The sequence below is a fragment of the Capra hircus genome, chromosome 17 (genome assembly GCF_001704415.2).
Source record: "Capra hircus breed San Clemente chromosome 17, ASM170441v1, whole genome shotgun sequence".
NCBI classification, from domain to species: domain Eukaryota; kingdom Metazoa; phylum Chordata; class Mammalia; order Artiodactyla; family Bovidae; genus Capra; species Capra hircus.
The window spans coordinates 27,723,369-27,749,528 of NC_030824.1; the positions used below are offsets into that span (position 1 = coordinate 27,723,369).

Below are 26,160 nucleotides of genomic sequence, written 5' to 3' on the forward strand. Positions count from 1 at the left end.
AATGTACTAGTTTGCATCTATCAACCCCAAATTCCCAGTCCCTCCTTCTCCCTCTTGCTCCTCTTGGTAACCACAAGTCTGATCTCCATAACTGTGAGTCTGTTTCTGTTTTGTAGATAGGTTCATTTGTGCCATATGTTAGATTACACATATATGAAATTAAATGGTATTTGTCTTTCTCTGTCTGACTTGGTTTACTTAGTATGATAACATGTAGTTGAATTCATGTTGCTGCAATATTTTCATTATTTCATCTTTTTTGTGGCTGAGTAGTATCCATATATATTTATATATATGTATATACATCTTCTTTATCCGTTCCTCTGTTGATGGACATGTATGTTGTTTCCACGTTTTGGCTGCTGTGAGCAGTGCTGCTATGAATGCAAGGGAGTATGCATTTTTTTGAATTATAGTTTTGTCTGGGTAAATTCCAAGGAGTGAGTTTGCTGGATCATATGGAAATTCTACTTTTAGTTTTCTAAGGAATCTCCCTACCGTTTTTTATGGTGGTTGTACCAATATGCAATCCCACCAATAGTGCAGGAGTGTTCCCCTCTCTCCACACCCTCTCCAGCATTTGCTATTTGTAGACTTTATAATGACGGCCATTCTGACTGGTGTGAGGTGGTACCTCACTGTAGTTATGATTTGTATTTCTCTAAAAGTTAGTGGTGTTGAGCACCTTTTTCTGCGCCTACTGGCCATCTGTATGACTTCTTTGGAGAAATGTCTATTAAGGTCTTCCGCCCATTTTTTGATTGAATTTTTAGTTTTTTGTTGTTGGGTTATATGAGCTATTTGTATAGTTTGGAGATTAAACCCAAATATTATCTTTCATTCCATAAGTTGTCTTTTCATTTTTTAATCATTTTCCTTGCTGCACAACAGCTTGTAAGTTTGATTAGGTCCTATTTGTTTATTTTCATTTTTATTTCTATTGCCTTGGGAGACCAATCCAAGAAAACATTGCTACAATTTATGTCAGAGGATGTTTTGCCTATGCTCTTTTCTAGGCGGTCATAGTCATCATAAATCCACACAGAGGGAAGAAATAGTTCCTTAATTGATTCATGATTAGCAACATTAGTATCCCTTCTCTTTAAATTGGTGTTCTAATAGTGTCTTTTCTGTTTTTTCTTGGGTCTGTCATAATAATTACAACTGAGTAAAATTTACTTATTGATAGCTTTTCCAAGTTTTATCAAACTTTGCATAGTTCCTACTTGTACGACTAAATTTAAATATCAACTAAAATGCACTTTAATTCTCTTGAGACTCCCATCTATGGGACTAAAGCAAAACATCAACAATAACAATACAAGAACAACCAATGAAAGACTACTTCATATGACAAGTGGTGATTTGTCACACAAAATAAATCAATGAAAATGGATTGTGGAATGGCTGCTATGTTTATAGAACTTTCTTTGCTTGGAAAGGAAAATGATTTTGACAAACAAAAAGGCAACTACTCAGTTCCTAAATGTTCTGCATCTCATGATGAATATGAGTTTTCCATATGGCTTTGGTTTTCTCCAAAGCAGAACCTGAAGCAAGGGCTTGATCAGGGGGAGCTTATATGGAACTGGTCCTAGGAGGAGGTAGTGAGGAGTGGGGGACATGAGACAGGCAGGGAAGGAGGAAAAGCCCAAACCAAGATTCCTTATGGAGGTAGATAAGTTGAGGTTCTCTTGTGGATGTTTTGAAATGGATGCAGGGTACCTTTCAAAATTATCTTCTGAAAAATAGAATGCTGGGTCATTTATCCATGAGAACTTCCACTCTGATTCCCTATTTCCTTGTCTGCCACCATCTTTAACTGTTGAGCAAGAAAAATGGGAACAGGTGGTTTGTGGAGTAGGGTTGCGGGTGTTGTCCCAGTTCTAAGTGAAAGAAGGAAATGGGACATTCCACAGCAGATTACAGATGGTCTTTCTAAACCAATACTGCTATGGCTGAAGGAATAAAGCAAATTCTCTTCACTTTCTAAATTGAGTCCAACACCAGTTCTTGCCAATTCTTTTCTTTGCTCCATCTCATAGGCTCCCTTTCTTCACCTAATCTTAGACCAAAGAAAGAACCTGAAACATTGGTTTTTAACAGTTTATTTTTTATATACTTTTAATATTTTTAGGACACATGCTGTGCTGTGTTGTGCTTAGACCCTCAGTCGTGTCTCTTTGAGACCCCGTGGACTGCAGTCTGCCAGGCTCCTCCATCAATGGGGATTCTCCATGCCCACCTCTGGGGGATCTTCCAAACCCAGGGATCAAAACCAGGTCTCCCACATTACAGGTGCATTCTTTACCAGCTGAGCTAACAGGAGAATGCTTTTAGGACATACCTGTGGACAAGGTTATTTTGCTTCCCAGGTTTTCAGTATTTTTTTTTTATTTTTATTTTTACTTTATTTTACTTTACAATACTGTATTGGTTTTGCCATACATTGACATGAATCCACCACGGGTGTACATGAGTTCCCAAACATGAACCCCCCTCCCACCTCCCACCCCATATCATCTCTTTGGATCGTCCCCATGCATCAGCCCCAAGCATCCTGTATCCTGCATCAAACATAGACTGGCAATTCGTTTCTTGCATGATAGTATACATGTTTCAATGCCATAAGAGATGGGTGATTTGTAGGGATTCCTTTGGGTCAAAAATTGGGCATGATTCTTGTCTTCTAAGCATGGTCATTAACCAGCTTTGTGTCCAGTGTTTCCCTTCTGAAATTCATGTGTGCAGAGAGTTACGTGTGTGAGAACACATGATGAGTTTGGAAGACTACCACGAAACATTGTATATTCCCATAAATCTGTCTTCTCTTTTCACTTTCTTTGATGTCTGAGCTTCTCACCATGAGATTTCCTGGAGTTAAAGTTATCTTTCTACAAGGTCTGTATAAACTATCCAGTACATAAAATATATTTGGAGCAATAAGTACTGTATTGATTATAGAAGTTTTAAATCCGATCATGAAGAAAAAATTTTCACTATAAGGTAAGCATCAGACTGACAGATTGATTTCCAAGTGGCAATATGTAAGTATTAACAAGACGCTGGCTAGAATACAACCAGTCCTAAAATTGCATTATACTTTCTATTGCAAAAATAAATAGGAATATTTGTGTATGAGGGATCGTTATTGTAGTTACTGTCCTTAGGTTAACTTATGTATTCTCTGATGCACTGAATTCACATCTTTGAGTAATCAGTTCTCATGTTGCATGACAAGTAACTGAATTGACCCTGCTTAGAAGCTCTGAGCTTCCCTGGTGGCTCAGATGGTAAAGAATCTGCCTGTAATGCAGGAAACTCAGGTTTGATCCCTGGCTTGGGAAAATCAGGGAGATTTTTTTCCTTGGAGAAAAAAAAAAATGGCTATCCACTCCAGTATTCTTGCCTAGAGAATCCTATGGACAGAGAAATCTGGTGGGCTACAGTCCATGGGGTCACAAAGAATTGGATGTGACTGAGTGACTCACACACACACACACACACACACACACACACACAAGATCCAAGTAGAATCTTATTTTAAAAAAGAAGAAAAGTTTTTGCTTCTAAAATATCTAATTTTTCTAATTCATAGTGAAAGAAGTTTCCTTATTTCTTTCACTAGTGTAGGGACCAGTATGTGGAGAACACTTCTCAACCTTGAAGAGAATAGAATAAATGACTTAGCTGTATTCTTTGTAAACTCATAGCTAGTTAAACAACCATGTGGAGAAAGAGGAGTTATTAAATATTCTCATCTTCCAAACACTCCAGGCCAGGATACTGGGACCTGTTTCTGTCTCTCTTGCTGACAAACCCCTGTCCTGGGAATAAGCAATTGCCAGATGTATCTGTAAAAAGGGCTTCCCACGTGGCTCAATGGGCTTCTCTTGTGGCTCTGCTGGTAAAGAGTCTGCCTGCAATGCAGGAGACCTGGGCTCAATCCCTTGGTTGGGAAGATCCCCTGGAGAAGGAAAAGGCTACCCGCTCCAGTATTCTGGCCAGGAGAAGTCCATGGACTGTATAGTCCATGGGGTCACAAAGAGTCGGATAAAACTGAGTGACTTTCACTCACAGGTGGCTCTGTGCATAAAGAATCTGCCTGCGGTGAAGGAGACACAGGTGAGGTGGGTTAGATTCATGGGTCAGGAAGATCCCCTGGAGAGGGGAATGGCAACCCACTCCAGTATTCTTGCTTGGGAAATCTCATGGACAGAGGAGGCTGGCAGGCTACAGACCATGGGGTTGCAAAGAGACAGCCACAGCTGAGGTCACTGAGCACATACACACACCTGTATATCTGCAAAAACCCCAAGGGAATACGCGGGTCAACAGGTGGCTTACATGATTTTCAAGTTCTTATAACATTTTCATGCTGTTTAGCCTTCTGTAAAGCTGTATTAATGTTACAATTTATTATAGTCTTAAAATCAGAATTTTGCTTCCCTGGTAGCTCAGCTGGTAAAGAAGCTGCCTGCAATGAAGGAGACCCCAATTTGATCCCTGGGCTGGGAAGATCCCCTGGAGAAGGGAACAACTATCCACTCCAGTATTCAGGCCTGGAGAATTCCATGCTGTCACAAAGAGTTGGACATGACTAAGTGACTTTCACTTTCAAGATCTTTGAAACTACAATTTTAAGCATCTTCATTTCTTTGGATGAAGTTGATACATATACATGTTAATTTTCCCATATCACAAATTAGTCAGTTGCAGAACTATGGACAGAGGTTCGTAACATTGTACAGGAGACAGGGATCAAGACCATCCCCATGGAAAAGAAATGCAAAAAAGCAAAATGGCTGTCTGGGGAGGCTTTACAAACAGCTGTGAAAAGAAGAGCAGTGAAAAGCAAAGGAGAAAAGGAAAGATATAAGCATCTGAATGTAGAGTTCCGAAGAATAGCAAGGAGAGATAAGAAAGCCTTCCTCAGCGATCAATGCAAAGAAATAGATGAAAACAACAGAATGGGAAAGACTAGAGAAAATTAGAGATATCAAGGGAACATTTCATGCAAAGATGGGCTTGATAAAGGACAGAAATGGTATGGACCTAACAGAAGCAGAAGATATTAAGAAGAGGTGGCAAGAATACACAGAAGAACAGTACAAAAAAGATCTTCATGACTCAGATAATCAGGATGGTGTGATCACTCACCTAGAGCCAGACATCCTGGAATGTGAAGTCAAGTGGGCCTTAGAAAGCATCACTATGAACAAAGCTAGTGGAGGTGATGGAATTCCAGTGGAGCTATTTTAAGTCCTGAAAGATGATGCTGTGAGAGTGCTGCACTCAATATGCCAGCAAATTTGGAAAACTCAGCAGTGGCCACAGGACTGGAAAAGGTCAGTTTTCATTCCAATCCCAAAGAAAGGCAATGCCAAAGAATGCTCAAACTACCGCACAATTGTGCTCATCTCACACGCTAGTAAAGTAATGCTCAAAATTCTTCAAGCCAGGTTTCAGCAATACGTCAACCATGAACTTCCAGATGTTCAAGCTGGTTTTAGAAAAGGCAGAGGAACAAGAGACCAAATTGCCAACATCCGCTGGATCATGGACAAAGCAAGAGAGTTCCAGAAAAGCATCTATTTCTGCTTTATTGACTATGCCAAAGTCTTTGACTGTGTGGATCACAATCAACTGTGGACAATTCTGAAAGAGATGGGAATAGCAGACCACCTGACCTGCCTCTTGAGAAATGTATATGCAGGTCAGGAAGCAACGGTTAGAACTGGACATGGAACAACAGACTGGTTCCAAATAGGAAAAGGAGTATGTCAAGGCTGTATATTGTCACCCTGCTTATTTAACTTATATGCAGAGTATATCATGAGAAATGCTGGGCTGGAAGAAGCGCAAGCTGGAACCAAGATTGCTGGGACAAATATCAAAAACCTCAGATATGCAGATAATACCATCCTTATGGAAGAAAGTGAAGAGAAACAAAAAAGCCTCTTGATGAAAGTGAAGGACGAGAGTGAAAAAGTTGGCTTAAAGTTCAACATTCAGCAAACTAAGATCATGGCATCTGGTCCCATCATTTCATGGGAAATAGATGGGGAAACAGTGGAAACAGTGTCAGACTTTATTTTTTGGGGGCTCCAAAATTACTGCAGATGGTGACTGCAGCCATGAAATTAAAAGACACTTCCTCCTTGGAAGGAAATTTGTGACCAACCTAGACGGTATATTAAAAAGCAGAGACATTACTTTGCCAACAAAGTTCTGTCTAGTCAAGACTATGGTTTTTCCAGTGGTCATGTATGGATGTGAGAGTTGGACTGTGAAGAAAGCTGAGCACTGAAGGATCGATGCTTTTGAACTGTAGTGTTGGAGAAGACTCTTGAGAGTCCCTTGGACTGCAAGGAGATCCAACTAGTACATTCTAAAGGAGATCAGTCCTGGGTATTCTTTGGAAGGAATGATGCTAAAGCTGAAACTCCAATACTTTGGCCACCTCATGTGAAGAGTTGACTCACTGGAAAAGATTGTGATGCTGGGAGGAATGAGGGCAGGAGGAGAAGGGAACGACAGAAGATGAGATGGCTGGATGGCATCACTGACACGATGGATGTGAGTTTGAGTGACCTCCGGGAGTTGGTGATGGACAGGGAGGCCTGGTGTGCTGCAGTTCATGGGGTTGCAAAGAGTCGGACATGACTGAGCGAATGAACTGAACTGAACTGAACTGAGAGCCAAGACTGGAAATGAGGCTTTTGACCTCTAATGACTGGTGAATTAGACATAAACTGACCATTGAGATAAATAGGAAAAGCCATCTCTGTGTGGTTCTTTGTGCACTGCGGTGGTGGATAGGGAGGATGGAGTTTCTGCTCTGGCTCCATGGACCTCAAAGCAACAGTTAGAACTTAAGCCAATCAATAATATTTTCTAGAAAGAATACTTTCTCATGGACATGCTTTGGACTCCAGTTATGTGATTCCTGTTTTAAAATTACCTGCAGACAAAGTGGGTTGACTCCCAGTGCCCTGTAGTCAGTATGCCCAAGCGTCAGTAAATTAATAATACACATTTAAGTTCTAATACAGTAAGCAGCCTGACTGCTGCTAATTATTAAATGAGATTCAGATCAGGAAAACTTTGAAGAGGGCCTGAAATTTGGGTTTAAGTGTGAATCCTGTCTCTGTTGAATAATGGATTTCTTTCTCCAGAGACACTCAAGGTCCATCTTTGGCTTTGGCGTTGTAAAAATATCCAAATCGAAGACGAAGAGAATAAATGTTTGTTTTTTAACAAGCTCATCCTCTTATACATTCTAACACTATGCAAATGTGTTCTTGGAATAGAATAGTTAAATCTTCGGGTTTTAAACTTTGCCTCTCATCGATTTATTTACTGCTTGTTGCTTTGGATATGAAAGCAGAACTTACCAAGTCAAATACTGTTGGCAGAATACTCAGGTCTATAGCAAACAAACTGCCCCAAACATAAATCCACTCTACAGTCTGCCAAAGTTCAGCTTCTGTACCAACTGAAACAGAAGTCCCACTAGGAGATGCAAAGGGGCTGATTGGCTGGGGCAGGGTGGGCAGGGTACATAAAAGGCAGCTGTGGACCATCTGGGGAGGTCAGTCTCATCATCCAGCTATAGTCAGAGCTCTGGGCTTCCCTGACAGTGTATCTTCATCATGAGTGGGTGCCCCTTCTTAGGAAACAACTTTGGGTGAGTATTTACCTCTATCCTGAGTATGGTTAAGCTCTTAGGAAGGTCAAATATGAACAGTAATTTCAGAATTTCAAGAGCAAGAGTGAAAACTGTCAGCCTTCTTCCGCTGTTTAATCATCTACTTTGAAAAGTTAGGAATAAGAGAATTCTCGTTGCTTCTGTTATTCGGTACTGTGCTTTCTCAAACTCTATTTTTTCCCCTTTTACTTCTTTCACCTGCAGATATACTTTTACACCTCTCTCTGCACAAGGCAGTGAAGAAGACAAATCACAGGCCGGTGTGAATAGAGCCAGTAAAGGAGGACTTATCTATGGGAACTACCTGCAAGTAAGTGGCAGGGTCCTTACAAGGATTATCTTTCATTTTTAGGCCCTAAACTCAGCTACATAACATTTTCATGTTTGGGATTGTTTTGTGTTTGTTTTTGCAGTTGGGCTTCCCTGGTAGCTCAGCTGGTAAAGAATCTGCCTGCAATGTGGGAGACCTGGGTTTGATCCCTCTGTTGGGAAGAGCCCCTGGAAAAGGGAATGACTACACACTACAGTATTCTTGCTTGGAGAATTCCATGGACCGTATAGTCCATGGGATCATAAAGATTCTCAGTCACCCAACAGTTTTATGGATCTAAAGATATCTCTTTTTATAGAAATGTATGCTTTTTCGAGCATATATTTTTGTTAGAAAATTCTAAAGACTTGCATGTAAAGATTCACCTGCCCAACAAAAGTACAATAACGGTAGATAAAGCATTGATAACTGGCTGGCATTGCATGACCTGTTCACGTGAGACCTGGTTACTAAATCCCAGCCTAGAATTGTAAATGTAGCCAGACAATTTCTCTTTTAAATTATTTATTGTAAAGTGGAAATGTTGAAGACATATGTTTAGATGAAAGAAGGGTGCTACAAAGAGGAATTTGAACATTATTTTTATTTTATATCTCTTTTTTTTTTTTTGCCACTTGGCATGTGGGAACTTAGTTCCCTGACCAGGGATTGAACCCTCACCTCTTGCAGTGGAAGCATGGAGTCCCAACCACTGGACCACTAGGGAAGTTGCTGGAGATTATTTTTAAGATGTGAAATGATTAGAGTCCTTGATGACTTTGTTGATGGGTTTCTAAGGATGAGCTGATAGGCAATGTTAAGACCTTCTAGAACTGACTCTTTAGGAGAATAAAAGAACAGCAGACACACAGTAGGCTAAGCAAGTTATAGAGCTTTTATGGCACTGGCTTCAAGAGATGGAAGGGATGTGATTTCTCAGTGAAGGTAATAGTATGTTTTAGGATAGATTCCTGGGCTTCCCCAGTGGCACAGTGGTAAAGAATCCACCTGCCAATGCAGGAGACTCTAGAGACTCAGGTTTGAACCCTAGGTTGGGAAGATCCTTTGGAGGAGGGCATGGCAAACCACTCCAGTATTCTTGCCTGGATAATTCCATGGACAGAGGAGCCTGGTGGGCTACAGTCCGTTTGGTCGCAAAGAGTCAGACATGACAGCACACACACATACACAGATATAATTTCTTCTGAAAAGAATAAAACTCATAAATTCAATCCACTCCTTGTGAAGAGACATTAATTGTTTAAAAAACAGTAGATTGGTTCCTGAGTATTTGGGAGACTTTTTTTTTTATCATATCATATTCTATTTATTAAAGTTGGTAAAAATCAAGTTTTGCAATTTTAATATCAGTCTTTTTGTAGTATTTTTTCCAGTTTTACTGAGATATAATTGACATATAACTTCACATAAGTTTAAGGTGCCCGCATGTTGATTTGATTACGCTGACATATGGCATAGTGATTACTACCAGAGCATTAACTAATGCCTGCATCACATCACATAATCACTTTTCTTTTTTTTTGTGGTAAGAACACTTAAGATCTAGTATACGGTGCATTGTCATTAACTACAATCACTATGGTGTACACTAGATCCTAACTGTAACTTATTCATCATGTAAATAGAAGTTTCTACAAAATCAGTTTTTCTTTTTTTTTTTTTTGTTTGAAGTTGGAAAAAGTTTTGAATGCACAGGAGCTTCAAAGTGAAATAAAAGGAAATAAAATCCATGATGAACATCTTTTTATCATAACTCATCAAGGTAAGTTGCACACAGGGTTGAACAGTAACTATTCGTAATAGTTTCCCACTAGTAATGAGGAAAGTTACAATGCTTTTAACCATAGAATGGTGGAAGAGTAAAGGATCACATTTGTTAGGATGCTTGCAAATACTTTGCCGTCAGATAAATTATCATAGGTCCTCCTTTTGGGATTTATTACAGTCTTCTTTCTGTTACCTCACTAATTGGATCAGGTAGGACTTTGTCCTTAATCCAAAGAGACTTTTTATCTCTTGGAATTCACAAAGAATCTGAAAGTTAAGATATCACTACTTGTCAACTCAGAGCTATTTTCAAGAAATAGATCACTCACATTTACTGTAGCTTTACATGTCCTACAGAAATCTGGTACTAAACAGGAATATAAATGTTACCTAAAATGTGTATTCATTCTCTCCAGACTTCTAACCTCTGGGTAGTGGTTTTTTAATGTAGGAGTCCATGACTTTGGAAGTTTAGGAAGTCTCGGAACTCTTTGAATTTTGTGCAAGATTTCACAAATATGTGTCTTACAGAAGTCTGTTACTCCAAAATATTAAGATTTACTCTAAATCCTTTGTGTCATAATACTGTCCTCTGGTTGATCATTGCCCCATGTCTCATGCTGATCAGTGATGCATTTCTAGATGTTTCTTTGTCTTATCCATTCTTTCTGTCTTTTCCTCAAATGATTGTTTTCTTCACTGACTGGCTAATATAACCAACTTCTTTGAGAAAAAAAAAAAAGGAAAATAATTGGCTTAATGTGTTACTTCTTCTGTTTTTTACGTTGACATTCTGTTGGTGGCTTATACCAAGACAAAATCAATGAGGGCAGAATGACAGCAGGTCAGCATACATCTAGAATCAGAAATCTATTTCGAATCCCATCTCTACCATTAAAGATGATCCAACCTCAGTCTGGTTTCTGGACCAGTAATTCTCTCCATTTCCCCATCTGTACTATGGGAAGAATGATTACATCTTCTCATTCACAGAGCTCCTGTGAGGATGACATGAGATAAGGTGTGTTACACACTTAGTTCAAGGTACAGCATGCAGTGAGCTCATAGTAAATGGCAGCTTGCATCATTTGATGGAGAAACTTTCCTTCCATCAGAACACAAGGTCAGCAGGTCATGGGACCTGCTACCCAGAGTTAAACTTGAAAAATTGATAAATAAACTGATCAAAAAATATTTGATTTGCTCTTTTTGTCTAAAGATGGAAATTAGATTTCTAAAGTCTCCTTAGCTCTAATTTAAAGGTATAATTTTATTCCTTTCATTAGTACAGAAGCACAGCCTTTGCCCAAACAGAATGCATGAGCAATCATTAAAATGATTCATGTCCATGTTCCCCTAATGACTACGTTTGCTGTTTAATTTATCTATTTATAAAACAATCACCCAGTGTTTATCTTATCTCAAGCATTATGCCAGGAGCTGAGGGAAACTGCTGAATATGACAGAGTTTCAGCCTGTTCATAACTTGTCCTCCCTGTAAAGTCTAAATCTCTAGAAACAGAATGTTGTCATACTCCTTAGGTTGTGCGCATGCATGCTTAGTCACTCAGTGGTGTCCGACTTTTGCAATGTTATGGACTGTAGCCCACCAGGCTCCTCTGTCCATGGGATTATCCAGGCAAGAATACTGGAATGGGTAGCCAGTTCCTTCTCCACAGAAGCTTCCCGACCCAGGGATCGAACCCTTATTGCAGGGATCAAACTTCTGTATTGCAGGCAGATTCTTTTCTGTTTGAACCACCAGGGAAGCCCATTCATTAAATTAATGAATTATTAATATCTCACTTTATAGATATTCAGTATTACTTCTGTTTCTCCACACACTTCCAGCTTCCACATGGGAAGATAAGATTATTTGCTGTATCCCAAAAGACATTTACAATATTTTGTTGAAAGAAATCAGTTCAAAAATAACATAAAGCATATAGATAACATACCTGACATATTAAAACATTCATTAAAATGAGGCTATTTTAACTTGATCACTGATACTTGTTTGTAGCATAGTATAGGGCTATGTTGGCATTTATAGACTTTTAAGTTACATTTTTATTTCTCTTTCAACGTGTTAGCTTTGTCTTTCATATAATTACAGTCAAAAGGCTCCCAACTGATGATGATCTTCTCTTTGCAGCTTATGAACTCTGGTTTAAGCAGATCTTATGGGAATTAGATTCTGTTCGTGAGATCTTTCAGAATGGCCATGTGAGTTGCTATGTCACAGTATTGCTTTCATACTTTTCTTTGAGAGTGTAGAAAATATTATTAATGGGAAAAGTTTAACACCAAATGGTGGAATTAGTATTTAAGAGGAAAAAAAGTTTCTAGTGTAGAGAGTTTAGTCTTCCAGTGTAATTATCACCATGCCCTTGCTTTAAGATGCCTTTCGAATTTTATTTTCAAGTCCCTTGTTTAGAAATCATTTTTTTCTGCTGCAAAAAAGTTGTTACAAATGACATTGGATTGCCAGGACAGCTAATGTAGATTCTTTAGTCAATAGCTACCAGAATTGTATTTCTAATGAACGTTTGCTATGGGAAGATAGGAGCAATGATGAGGGAGGTTAGACAGGAGGAGAGGTGGAGATAGGGAAAGAGAACAGACAAGATGAGGAGGATGAGTCAGAAGAGGATGAGGAGGAAGAGTCAGAATCCTGGTGATGTTCCCTCAGTCTCCCTCCCAGCTCACTTCTTGCACATGTACCTTCCTCCATCCTTGGAGGACACAGGACACAGCCTTGTGTTCTCCAGCTCAGAGCCCTTGTGCCAAGGGGGCTGGGAAGGAGAGAACATCCATCCTCAGACAGTGAACATCATTCCCATCCATCTCCATGGCAATTCCTGCCCTTGGTACAGAACAGAGGAACCCAAGTGTCTGCTTAATCCTTAGCCACAAGTTTCCACGTTCTCCTAAACTTTATTCCTCAGAGCAAAACTAAGAGAGACATTTGCTTTGAAATCAGTGGGAGTTGTGTTCTAGAATTTACTTAAATTGTCCTTCCATAGAATCTCTCTAGTTTTAATGAAAAAAAAAAAAAAGATTTTAATGTTGCAGACACTCCTTGCGAACAATTCAGAGTTGCCATTAGTTTAGCATCTACCTAAGGCACATTTTAATGCAAATGTTTCTCTTTAAAGTAGAGATAACATCCACAGGAGTGTATTGTTACTTATACTCTATTTAGTGTCTCCCAGAATTGAGGATTGATTACTCAGTGTCCTGTCTCCTAACACCCAGGTCAGGGATGAGAGGAACATGCTGAAGGTGGTCACCCGAATGCACCGGGTGGTGGTGATCCTCAAACTCTTGGTCCAGCAGTTTTCCGTCCTGGAGACCATGACAGCCTTGGACTTCAATGACTTCAGGTGTGCACGCGGCTTTGCCAGCATGCAGGGGTGACCCTTCCCTTCTGATGGGCTGGAAAGAATGTGCCTGCTATTTTGTGTGGCGTTAAGGAGTCAGTCTTGCTGACAGTCTGTCACTGTGAGCACTTGGGAGCCGTCATCTCGAAGCATTTGGGTAGCTATTGAAAATATTTCATCTCTTCCTTTTGCATATGAACATAACAGGATCCATTAAATTCAATTCAACATGTGTACCCTGGTTTTATCCCAAAAGGATTTTAGACAGCTTAGCAAAATGGCTTAAAAGGCTGATATAATACATATACTAAATTTAAATGATTAAAAACCAAAAATACAAGAGAAACAGGAATGATATATAAAGAAGCATGTCACCAAAACTGACAGTATAAGTTATGGATTGAACTATACATTTTATTTTTTATGTGTTTTAAAATTTTTATTTTATACTAGACTACAGTTAATTAACAACGATGTGTTAGTTTCAGGTGTTCAGCAAAGTGATTCAGTTATACATGTACATGTATCTATTATTTTTCAGATTCTTTTCCCACTTAGGTTATTATGGAATATTTAGCAGTCAAACTATAAATTTTATAAGAAAACTTTCTCATAACTAAGATTTGAGGATAAATTTTAAGAGCATGGGGTGCAGAAGCAGTGTCCTCTACATGGTTGGTAATCAAATGAAAAGAAGTGGAATTCCTTTTTAGTATATACTTAACAAATTGAAGTCTTAGTACCAGTTATAGAGAGAACATATAGAGGGATGTGAGGGTTGTGCCTGGTGGGAGTAATCACATTTTGTGATGCCCTGTTTTGTGCTAGGCAACACTCCATTCATTTCACTTGTAAAGTCTCCCAGTGCTGAACTTTGAGAATTGAACTTTAAGGAGAAACTGAAGAAAATTTACAAAGGAACTTTTAGCGCTACTGAATAAGAAGTATTGCTCAATGTTCATCTGTCTTTACCTTAGGAAAAAGCTTAGTATACACACATGCATGTACATCTATGCATGTGTATATATAAGTACACATGTGAACACACATACACAGATATAAGCACACATTGGTACACATACGACCCTTCACAAACTATACAAACATCAGCCTGCAGAGAGGATGATGTCGAGGAGCTCGTCCTGATTTGGATCAAGTCCAAGTCATGGGTTCAGCCCCGGGCTGTTGTGTCTGTGCCTGGTGACACCTGCAGAGTCACATGATCACCACCTTCCCCCCTCCCCAAGAAGGTCGTGTTACAGTGATTTACGATGTACACCTTCCCCTGCTCTTCTCTCCTGGGACCTGTTCTCAAAGAGAGTACTTATCCCCGGCGTCCGGCTTCCAGAGTCTGCAGTTCCGCCTGTTAGAAAACAAGATAGGAGTTCTGCAAAGCTTGAGAGTCCCTTACAACAGAAGACACTACCGCGACAACTTCAGAGGGAAAGACAACGAGCTTCTGCTGAAGTCCGAGCAAGAAAGAACACTTCTGCAGCTGGTGGAGGTGCGTGCGCAGACGTAACGTTTCGCTCAGCACGTGTCGTTCACTGAGCTTCTGCACGGTCCGGACTACAAAACTCCTGTCGAAATTGGGTTGCATTTGTTGTAAATAAGAGAAGAATGAATTTATAAAAATACTTCAACTGGTAAATTCCACTAATTAAAATATTAAGAACTCTCTTGAGAACTTCAGATATATTTCTATAGTCAATGATAATGTTAACATTTAATAACCTCTATATCTTATTAAAGCAATCCTTTTAAACATTCCTGCTAAGCAACTAGCCTTGGGTTAGTTGATTTTTAAATTGGGTATGGTTATTTAGTGAGATTTACTTTAAAATATTCCATAATTGAAAAGTTCCACAAGTTGAGTATGTTTCTTAATTAAACTACATCACTAAGGTTCATCACTAAGGTTCTGTCCTTCAGCATTTCCCCCAGTCATATCTAATTCTCTGTGGGTCTGTACATGGTCCTGAGGAATTATTAGTTTCTGTGCAAGAAAATTATTAAATAAGGATTGTACAGTCTTGATTTCCTGGACAAAGGCTTTTACTTTGCAAATTAAACCTTTATTTTAGAAAATTATGCTCTGCTCACTAATCCCCTGGGCATTGTAAATACAGATTTAGGTTAATATACTGTTAATGCCACTAAAGAGGGCTTCCCTGGTGGCTCTGACGGTAAAGCGTCTGCCTGCAATGCGGGAGACCCAGGTTCGATTCCTGGGTTGGGAAGATCCCCTGGAGAAGGAAATGGCAATCCACTCCAGCACTCTTGCCTGGAAAATCCCATGGATGGAGGAGCCTGATAGGCTACAGTCCATGGGGTCGCAAAGAGTCGGACACGACTGAGAGACTTCACTTCAATGCCACTTAATGGCTATAGAAAAAGAATCACAAAGTTAAATTCAAAACTAAGAATAGGATACATGAGAGCTCACAGAGATGCATGGACTCATTTTTATTTCTAGATTAAAAATCCTGTGGAATCTTGAAATAATTGAGTAGCTAGCTGATTTCAAAGTTGCTAAGTACAAAGTATCCTTGCATTTAGATCAAATCAAATTATATATGTTATGATTCCTTCAGCTCCTGACAAACTATTTTGAGAATAAACCAGTATACCTCATTAAAACAACATATACATATGTTCATAGATCTATAGAACAAAATTGGAATATCTGTAATAATTTGTTAATAAAAAGTAAAATTTTAATATGAGTACCTTCTACATTAGGAGAAAAAAACACTGCCTGTTTTATAAATGAAGAAATTGAAGGGGAGAGGGGATGTAGCTCAGTGGTAGAGCATTTGACTGCAGAAATTGAAAGGAAAGAGAAACATTTACATACAAAAAGATTAAGGATGTACTGACATTTTCCTCAATACCAGGAAAATTTTCTATTTCAAGTTCACAGATGTATGTTACAAAACATTTACATATTTTAACTTTTACAGTGTATTCACTTGAAAAATATTTACTTCAGGCATGGCTGGAAAGAACCCCAGGTTTAGAGCCGCATGGATTTAACTTCTGGGGAGAGCTTGAAAAGAACATTGTCAAAGGTTTGGAAGAAGAATTCACAAAGATTCAGGTATTTGTGAAATCATAAGTAAACATAAGTTTACTATAGGAGAAGTTTGGGGAATTTTATTTTAATTTTCTTTTCTCTTAGTCTTTCATTTTCCTTATATTCTTTTTCTTTTACATGTGCATCTGCTTGGAATATATTACACAAGTGATTTAATTTTATTGATGCATGATAAAAAAATGAAGGAGTTTATTGTAGGTAAGGTTTTGAGGAGACGAGACTAATAGACATTTTTCATTTTCCTTGAAAGTTTCTTGTTATGATTGCTTCTAGACAGAAGTGGGCTCATAAAGGACCGGTCAACCAATACATTAAGTCACATAACTTCCCCTTCACTTGTGTGTGCTGAGTTCTTCCTATCGGCTGAGTTGAAGCTCAGACAATGGCAAACTTGTCTCAGTTAAAACAGTACTGTTGATTCCTCAGTTTCTCTCATGTGACGGGCCCTCTTGTTTCTTCATGACCAAATTTTTGGAAGAGTTGTTTCAGTTCTGCGTCTTGAGAGGCTGCGTGTACCATGCAGTGTCATCACCGTCCTGGGCTGCGTGTACCATGCAGTGTCATCACCGTCCTGGGCTGCGTGTACCATGCAGTGTCATCACCGTCCTGGGCCAAATTCCCCTTCCCTTCTTGGTGACCCTGCAACATACCCTTCTGCCACCTGGTTCATCTGCTTCTCTCCCTTCGTTGGCAAAATGTAAAATGTGAGCATTTACCTCGCAGGGATATTGTGACCATTACATTGGATTCATATTTGCAGGGTATTTAGAACAGCAGTGAGTGTAATCATTTCTTTTTCTCCACCTAATTCTCACCCTGGTTCAGTCTGTCTTCCTGCCATTCACAAATGACCCCCCGTACGTAAATCCAATGGCCATTTTCTCTTCACGTTACTTCACTTCCTACTGGCTTTAATACTAATGACCACCTACACTTTCTTGAACATTTCCCCCCCGCCTGCCCCCCATGGTTTTGGTATCAACAGTTTGTCCTCACCTAGCTTTCTGACCCTTACTTCTCCAGCTCTTTCATGGATTCATGTTTCTTTCTGAAACCAGTAACTGATGGAGATTCACAGTGCATGGGCTCAGGTCCCTCGTGTCCTCTTTTTCCTCTTCCACCGGGTGAACTCATTTACACCTGCTGCTGTGGCATCTGCTTAGACACCAGTAATTCTCAACTGTTTATCTCTAGCTTATTTGGCTCTTTGAATTTCAGATTCCATTCTTCTTTCCCAGTCTTCAGGCCTTGGTTCAAGGAAAACTTCAGCAGGAAGGTCTTTCCTGACTTCTCTGCTACTATAAGTTGTCATGGTATGACATTGCTCCTTTACTTCACTGCCCGTGGTTGCAATTATTTAAATTTTTTTTTCAAAGAATTGAGGTATAGTTGTCTTACAATGTTGTATTAGTTTCTGCTGTAAAACAAACTGAAGCAGCCATATGTATACAAACATCCCCTCTGTCTTGAGACTCCAACCCCCTGCCCCCCACCATCCCACCCCTCTAAGTCATCACAGAGCACCAATCTGAGCTCCCTGCGCTATACAGCAGCTGCCCATAAGCTATCTATTTTATAGTAGTGTATATATAGGGCTTCCCAGGTGGCACAGTGGTAAAGAATCCACCCGCCACTGCAGGAGATGCAAGAGCAGTGGGTTTGATCCCTGGGTCAGGAAGATTCCCTGGAGGAAAAAATGGCAACCCACCAGTATTCTTGCCTGGAAAATCCCATGAACAGAGGCCACAATCCATGGGGTCACAAAAGAGTCAGACATGACTGAGCAACTGAACACAAACATGCATAGTGTATATATAATCCCAGTCTCCCAATTTATCTTGCTCTCTTGCCCTCTGTTTCCAACTCTCCATGTCCACACATTTGTTGCTACACATTTATCTCTATTCCTGCCCTGCACTGTTTATAATAGCCAAGATCTGGCAACAACCTAAATGTCTGTCAACAGAAGAATGGATGAAGATATGGTACATTTAAAAAATAGAGTATTACTCAGCCATAAAAAAGGAACGAAATTAGGTCATTTGTAGAGAAGTGGATGCACCTAGAGTCTTTCATACAGAGTGAAGTAAGTCAGAAAGAGGAAAAATAAAGTATATTAATGCATATATGAAGAGAAATGATACAGATGAACCTAGCTGTATAGTTGTATTTAACAAGTTTTCAGTGTTTCAGTCCCACCAGATAGAGATCAGGGGACTCAGTATTTGCTCACATTTTTTTCTCTATCACTAGCCTGACATTTACTGAATAAATGAATAGTCCATTGGCCACAGAAGGCACACACATTCTGACCACATGATATGCTTGATTTGGTAAATGGAAGTCAGCTGGAGTAACTGATTTTTGCTCCTAGTAATGAGTTCTAAGTAGTGCATGTGTTGAAGGCAGGAAAATGCAAATTTCCTTAAACAAATCAATAAATATCAAGTGAATAAAAATATAACAGTGAAAAATATCTAAGGAATTGTATTTATAGAATATTGCACTGAAGATAGAATTTCAGTAGAATTAGTAGTTTCTCTGACTAGGAATTCTTAACTTTTCCTAAGTGGAATTAATTTACTCCCTGTATTAAATAATTGTTGTCTAAAATTAGACATTATTGACCCCTCATAGTCACTCTAGTTTTGCCCAAGTTCATTTATCATAACATTTATGAAAAGAGTATTTGAGTTTAACAAATCATTTAAACTTAAACAAAAGGGTAGAAGCAGTGGGCATGAGGGAGGGCCTGGCTCATAACTTCCAAGCTATAGTCTTAGATGATACAATGCATATCCTAGGGACATCTTTTCTGCACCTGGGCTAGTCTATTTCTCACAAGCAGTATTTTCTAAAATAATAATTTATTTTCTCTTGGGAATATTAATGCAGCTTTTCTCCCAAAGGCTAAGGAAGAGTCAGAGGAAAAGGAGGAACAAATGGCTGAATTTCAGAAGCAGAAAGAGGTATTACTGTCCTTATTTGATGAGAAACGTCATGAGCATCTCCTTAGTAAAGGTAGGCATTTCTATTCAGAGGATCCTTTCCCTGGAACATAAGACTGTGAGACCAAAATACCGAACCCTACTTCGGGGGGATAAAATGGATGATATTTCCATTCATAGAAGTAAGGAATTTAAAAATTTATCTTGCAAGTTATCTTTATCAATTTTTTCTTTTTAAAAAGTGACAAAATATATTTAACAAACTTTATAATTCTATAATTTAGTTGCATTATTTTCAATGAGATATTCATAAATGATACAGGAACTAAGTATTTAGAGGAAAAAAGGTCACGTCGTTTTGTCTGTGGCTTTTTATTGCATGATTTCTAACTCTATTTAAAAGTTTTGAGAATTTAAAGTGTGTGTGTATATACATGTATGTATTATTTTGTCTTTTAAGATCTAATACTAAAATAATGTTTTAAATGATAGTTTTCCAAATTCAAGCTAAGGGATTAAATATTTAACTAACATTCACATTATTTTCTAAAAACATGAACAATTACTTACGGTGATGATGCCAAATTAACATGAGTGCCTTAAATTACCTATTAAATTAAAACTTGTTCCATGTCTTGCAGGAGAAAGACGGCTATCATACAAAGCACTTCAGGGGGCCTTGATGATATATTTTTACAGGTAAAAACAAGTCAAAAGAAGAGAATTTGAAGCAAAAAATTGAGGAGTAGATATAGATAATGTATCCAGTATAAAGCTTATACATTGCAATCATAATTTTAAAAAAGTCATTTAGATTTGGGGGAAAGCTTAGAAAATAATTGTGAAGTTTCATGTGGTTTTTCTTTATTTAAATAGTAAGAGTCCAATGTTATCCCTGTCATGGGTTAAACACACACACACACACACACACACACACACACACACACACACACACACACACACACACACACACATAAGTTAATCAAATATTCTTTTCATTAAATTCTGTGACATTGTGTCCTAAGGACCCGAAGTTGAATCTGTCTCAGAATCTTAGCCATGAAATAGGTTCTGTCATTTAACGACATTGTTATTCCTGTTTTATAAAATGACAAAGAATGAAGTAGAAGCACCATAGAAATTGCTGTTCTGTTTGCTCTGCAATTTCAAGTCTCATTGTCATCACTGCCCACCATGTCTGAGGCCCATCTGTGTTTCATAAATTGAATGTGTCAGAGCAATAGATGCCATGCTTGTATAAAGCAAAAAACAAACAAACAAACAAACAAAAAACTATGTTTACTGCGTGTCTTACTTGAATTCATTTAGTTTTTTAATCCTCTCTCACCTATTTTTCAGACTGGCAGCAGCATAAAAAACAGTTTTGACTGTTTTCCTCAATTCTTAGTGAATATATGCTATTCAGGCTTATGTATCCTCTGCAGAAAATACACCGAGAGAGTTGACAAAGGAGATGAAAACTGAAAAATATATACAAATAAAATTATATATATATAAATTAAAAAAAATATATAATTTTATTTTATTTATATGTATTTATTATGTATATATGTATTAGAGGAAACTTTAACAGGCAGTCTTTGTTTTCACAGTTTAATATCCTTGCCTGGAAGAAGTTTCTGGCTATATTGACTAGAAAACCTTAGATGGTGTTTGTGTCTGCCTTTTATGAGAATGGGGGTGAGGTGTGACTCTGGTTATTTCATGTACTTCAAGGAATGTTCTAGAATCTTTAAACATACACTGCAAGATGAATTGTGTATCCCCTAAGCCTGGGAGAGTTATCTAAGCTGTCACAGCTCCCCAGAGGCATAGGGGATGTTGGTTCGGGGCCCAACAGATTGTAGAGTATGGATTCTTTCTGACACATTGGACTTGGCTGGACATGTTTATGGTCCAGACAATGATGGTGGTTTTGTTCCCTAGGGAAGAGCCCAGGTTCCAGGTCCCTTTCCAGCTGCTGACTTTCCTTATGGATGTGGACTCACTCATGACCAAGTGGAGATGTAAGTTTTTCCCCTCAACCTGACCCACAACCCTGCTCCCCTTGAAGTCCCCATTACCCCTCTGTCCTCCACTTGTGTATGTGTGTGTGTGTGCATGGTGTGTGTGTGTGTGTGTGTGTGTGTGTGTGTTGGGGGGGATGGGATACTTTGTGAAAAAACAGCTCAGAAATTTCTCTGAGGGCCACCCAGCCAGTGCACATGGCAGGCAGTTTTCAGGGCTCATATGTCCTTTGGGGGCCCAGGAAAATGTGTTTGATCAGGAAGAAAAGTGAAGTCGCTCAGTTGAGTCTAGCTCTTTGCGACCCCATGGACTGTAGTCTACCAGGTTCCTCAGTCCATGGAATTTTCCAGGCAAGAGGACTGGAGTGGGTTGCCATTTCCCTCTCCAGGGGATCTTCCCCACCCAGGGATCGAACCCAGGTCTCCCGCATTGCAGGCAGACGCTTTACCGTTGGAGCCATCAGGGATCATCAGAAGGAACAAGTAAACTTTAGGTCAAAGAAAATGTTTTAATTTATAATAGTAATGTATTCATCTTTGTGTCAATACAATTTGAAAATATAATGCCAATAGTTTTGTTTTAATGGAGGAAGGGACCCATGAAGGCGATAGGAACAAGGGCTCATAAAAGTCACCGTGTGCCCTCACCCCCCGCCCTGGCATCCAAGAGCTAATCCTAGGGAAGAATGGATACTCCGCCCAGCCTGGACCAGGCAGAGTGCGAGGCAACCTCCCCTTGTGCCGCATCAGCTCGCACGCGAACCTCCCATATGGAATGATAAAGGGGAGCCTTTTCTCAGAGGCAATAATCGTTCCAACCCATCCCCCTCAGCTCCCTGGAGCTAATGTGTGTGTTCGCCTAGATAACCACGTGTGCATGGTGCACAGGATGCTCGGCAGCAAGGCGGGCACCGGCGGGTCCTCGGGGTACCAGTACCTGCGCTCCACCGTCAGGTAAGCCGGCATCCCACTCACCTCTGCGGGGCCACCAGCGCCTGTTTCTCCACGGAGATGTGTCTTATCTAGGCAAGTCACTTACACTTGCTCCTGTTGCTCCTGTCTGAACTGCTGGCAACACATTTATCCTTAAATTAAGGAATTCCTACAGGAGCTTTTGGAGATCATTGTAAACATCCTTATTTCTGGAAGGTCATCAATTGGATCCTGGGATGAGATGGGGCACCATACCAATATTTTCATCACCTGTGAGGAAAGGAACCAAGTTAACCCAAGGAGAAATGTTTTCAACTCATTCTCCCTCAGGTTTGGGCTAGACTAAACTAGGTATCATTAATGTCACTGATGTCCTCTTGGCCAGATGAATGACACAGCTTGTTTACTGAAGTGACTTTTATAGTATTAAAAACCTTTACTTCTCCAGAGTGCCCTTTACAAGGAAAGAGGGCAACATTAACTGAGCACTCAAAATATGCTAGAGAGATTTCAAGGACATTCATTTTCTTATTTAGGATTCCCAACGTTATAGATAGATGCTGCTGCTGCTGCTGCTAAGATAGATATACACATCTGAGAACTGGAAAACTTATATGGCCCCTTGGGAAAGGAGAATCAGCTCAAGAATAAATGAGGTGTTCACATTTAATCTCTGAAATTCTTAAAAAATTGTAGTTTTTTGAGGTATAGTTGATTCACAATGTTGTATTAATTTCTGCTGTACAGCAAAGTGACCCTGAAATTCTTTGTAGTTCACCTATTTTCATCCCTAATCTTACCACCTGATTAACTAAATTATAAAATGCACAGTTTCAGTTTTCATTATTATTATTTTTTTCAGTTTTCATTATTTTTATACATCTTCATTTTCCCAGGAATAAAAGTTGGATTGAATGATTCTAAAAACTTATTAGTTTGAATTTTTATAATCATTACACATTTTCTCCTTTCCTGGAAATAAATTCTGTGAGCATGAAACCATAAATGATCACAGAAAATGAGCACACCCATCAGCGGTGATGGGAATAGTGAACACAAACCACCTTCCTAGTGTGTCACTTTCTCATTTTAAATCATCACAAATTCCTGGTGAGAGGACGGCATTGTGGTTTTTATGTGATGAAGTTGGAAACCAAAACACTAAGCTTTGGACAACTGGACCAAGGTCACATGAGTTGCAAATTATAGCAAGATATGAACCCAAATTTGATTTTAAAGACAAATGTTCTTCTGCAAGTGAAATGCAAGTGAAAATAGTTGGCTAACAAACACAAAAGCAATTTTAAAGTGAAAACCACTCCTATAGACATTTATTATATAATCTAAGATGGTGTTTCAATATATCAATGCACTCATGTCTGTTACTTGGCAGCTAGTTTACAGGTGGGAAATATTTTCCAATGAACAACTGGGAATTTTATTTGCTTTCAATTTATTATTTTGCATCCCACTCTTTAAAAATCAGAAACAGGAATACATCTTTATCTTCATGAAAGTAGCATGACAGTAATAACTCTAGGTTTTGTTCTGGCCCAGTCTGGTCTGGATTGCTGAAACACATAATATAGTTTTATGGACATAAACTTTGGATATGGAATAAAAAAGAAGCAATCTTAATACTAATACTTGATATATATAACATGTAACATATATAATATGATAGAATATAGAAATTTATTTGAAACTTTTAAAAATCTTTCATATCAATAATTCTAAAACATCTGTATATATGTGTTTTTTCAGTGACAGGTACAAGGTATTTGTAGATTTATTTAATCTCTCAACATATCTGGTTCCCCGACACTGGATTCCGAAGATGAACCCAGTCATTCATAAGTTCCTTTACACGGCTGAATACTGTGACAGCTCTTACTTCAGCAGTGATGAATCAGATTAAAATCATCTGCAAAAATCTGTGAATTTGCTTTCTCAGTCCATTTAAAAATTTTTCTATGAATTTTCATCACTATACAGAGTCCTAATGTATTATATGTACTTACATATATATACATATATAGCATATATTAAACATATAGCACTGTAGCACTGATTCAAACCTAGAAATAATTTTATCACCTCATGTTTGTGATAACAGACTAAACATTAAGATAAGAGATTCAGTTAAATTATAACATTGTACATAGTGTGTTTTCCTGTTAAAAACAATGTCCTAGTACTTATCTTAATGTAACCATGTAATGTAATGGTTATCTCATTTCAAACATTGTAAGCTTGTAAACTTCAGCTGTTTCAAATATTTTATGCAATAAAATGTGTCATTCTGTACAAAGAGGTGTTCAGTCAAACATTTTGCAAGTATTAAGATTGTTTGTTGACATATATTGTTTTGGAAACATGATTGCATCTGTTAGGACTCTTGGTGACCAAGGACAGAAATCTATCTGAAACTTAACTCAAGGGGGTTCACTGGGCAGTTACTCCAGGAGATCCTGTATGTGAGAAAAGCTTGGGAAGCTTGGAGCCCCCAGGGATGGATGCGGGCCCTGGAGACCTCAGTTCTTGGCACTTGGGGGGAACTGGGTCTCACCTCTCTTTCTCAGTAGGGGTTGGCCTTGCTCTTCCCTGTTATGGACCAGTTCTGTCCTCAGGCTGCATCCATGCTTCAGCACCTCTAGACTCCCAGAGGGAAAAGCGCTCTTCCCAGCCCCAAGGCTCATGATCTGGGAGGCAGAGCACACCCTGAGGCACGGCAGAATTGAGGTGACCGGGGTATTCTTTCTAGAAGACAGGAGACACAGATAAACTAAGAAATGACCAAGTTTATTGTCATGAAAAGTGTGAGACCCAGAGTTTAGATCAGACAGGAGTTCCTTTCTTCTCTTTCTAGCATGGCCTGGCAATACTTGGTAGAATTTCTGTAATGAAAATATTATAAAAAATTTGGGATGTAGAGTAACGTTGACCAAGTGATTATTTCTGTAAGAAGCATGTTCTTGATTCTGAACTATTCTTTTATCTCAATTGCAACTTTTTCTTATAAAAATCATACTGTCTAGTTTATCTCTAAATTACATATAATTGCTTTTGCCTATATGTGTGTGTATATATATGTAGTACCTGATGGTGGTTAAGCTGAAAAATCCAAAGACAAATAGCATGGTGGCCGGTGGCAGTGCCTTAAGTTTGACAGTAAATGCACCTATTACCTATTTTGATACGAGGTTAATCCCCAGTTTCCTATCTGTTTAATGGGGATAAAGTTTACAATTTTTGCTTTTTCTCATGAAGTAATGAAGAAATATGTTAATGGATGTTCTGTCACCAAGATGCCTTGGAAGTTTGAAACAAATGTTGTCAAGACTTATTCTTTTAATAAGTAATCTTATTTAATTATTTTTATCTCATTTCTTGGTGTGCTAGGTTATACAGCTGTAAGGGTTTTTTCAAATGATGTATCACTAATTCTTATGTAAATGTCAAATGCACTTATGTACTCTCTGCGTACAGTTGTGTCTGACTCTGTGCTACCCCACGGACTGTAGCCCGCCAGCCTCCTCTGTCCATGGAATTTTCCAGGCAAGGACACTAGAGTAGGTTGCCATTTCCTACTCCAAAACCACTTATAATGACCCACTTAAACTTGCTTTAGTTTCTACAATGCACTTTTAATAATTCTTAGATAAATCAAGAAATCAAGGCTGCCCAATTTAGTATTCACTCTGAGATCCCAGTGAAATCACATCCAGGAACATATTGATGTTTTTCATTATGACTTCTACTAAATACATGATGATTTCATTGCTCTGCTCTTGGCCTCAATGGGTGAATGCCCAGCAGCTTGTCAGAGCTAGACCACAGCACACACCCACGTGGATTAGCAGCTGGTGAGGCTGAGAAGCCAGTGAAAGAGTTAACGTTTAGGCAGGCAGTCCAAGGCCCTTTAAGAGGTGAACAGTCTTGCTCAGGCTGTCCTTAAGCCTT

At 38.9% G+C, this 26,160-nt stretch overlaps 1 protein-coding gene across 1 annotated transcript; it reads left to right on the plus strand.

The window, feature by feature from the left end:
• On the plus strand, positions 7,569-25,668 carry TDO2 (tryptophan 2,3-dioxygenase). Its single transcript, XM_005691311.3, has 12 exons — positions 7,569-7,690; positions 7,916-8,021; positions 9,714-9,804; positions 11,965-12,035; positions 13,068-13,195; positions 14,510-14,696; positions 16,185-16,292; positions 19,199-19,310; positions 19,879-19,936; positions 21,185-21,264; positions 22,128-22,218; positions 23,962-25,668. The coding sequence occupies exons 1-12, from the start codon at positions 7,656-7,658 to the stop codon at positions 24,113-24,115; spliced, it is 1,221 nt and encodes a 406-aa protein (XP_005691368.1). The 5' UTR covers positions 7,569-7,655; the 3' UTR covers positions 24,116-25,668.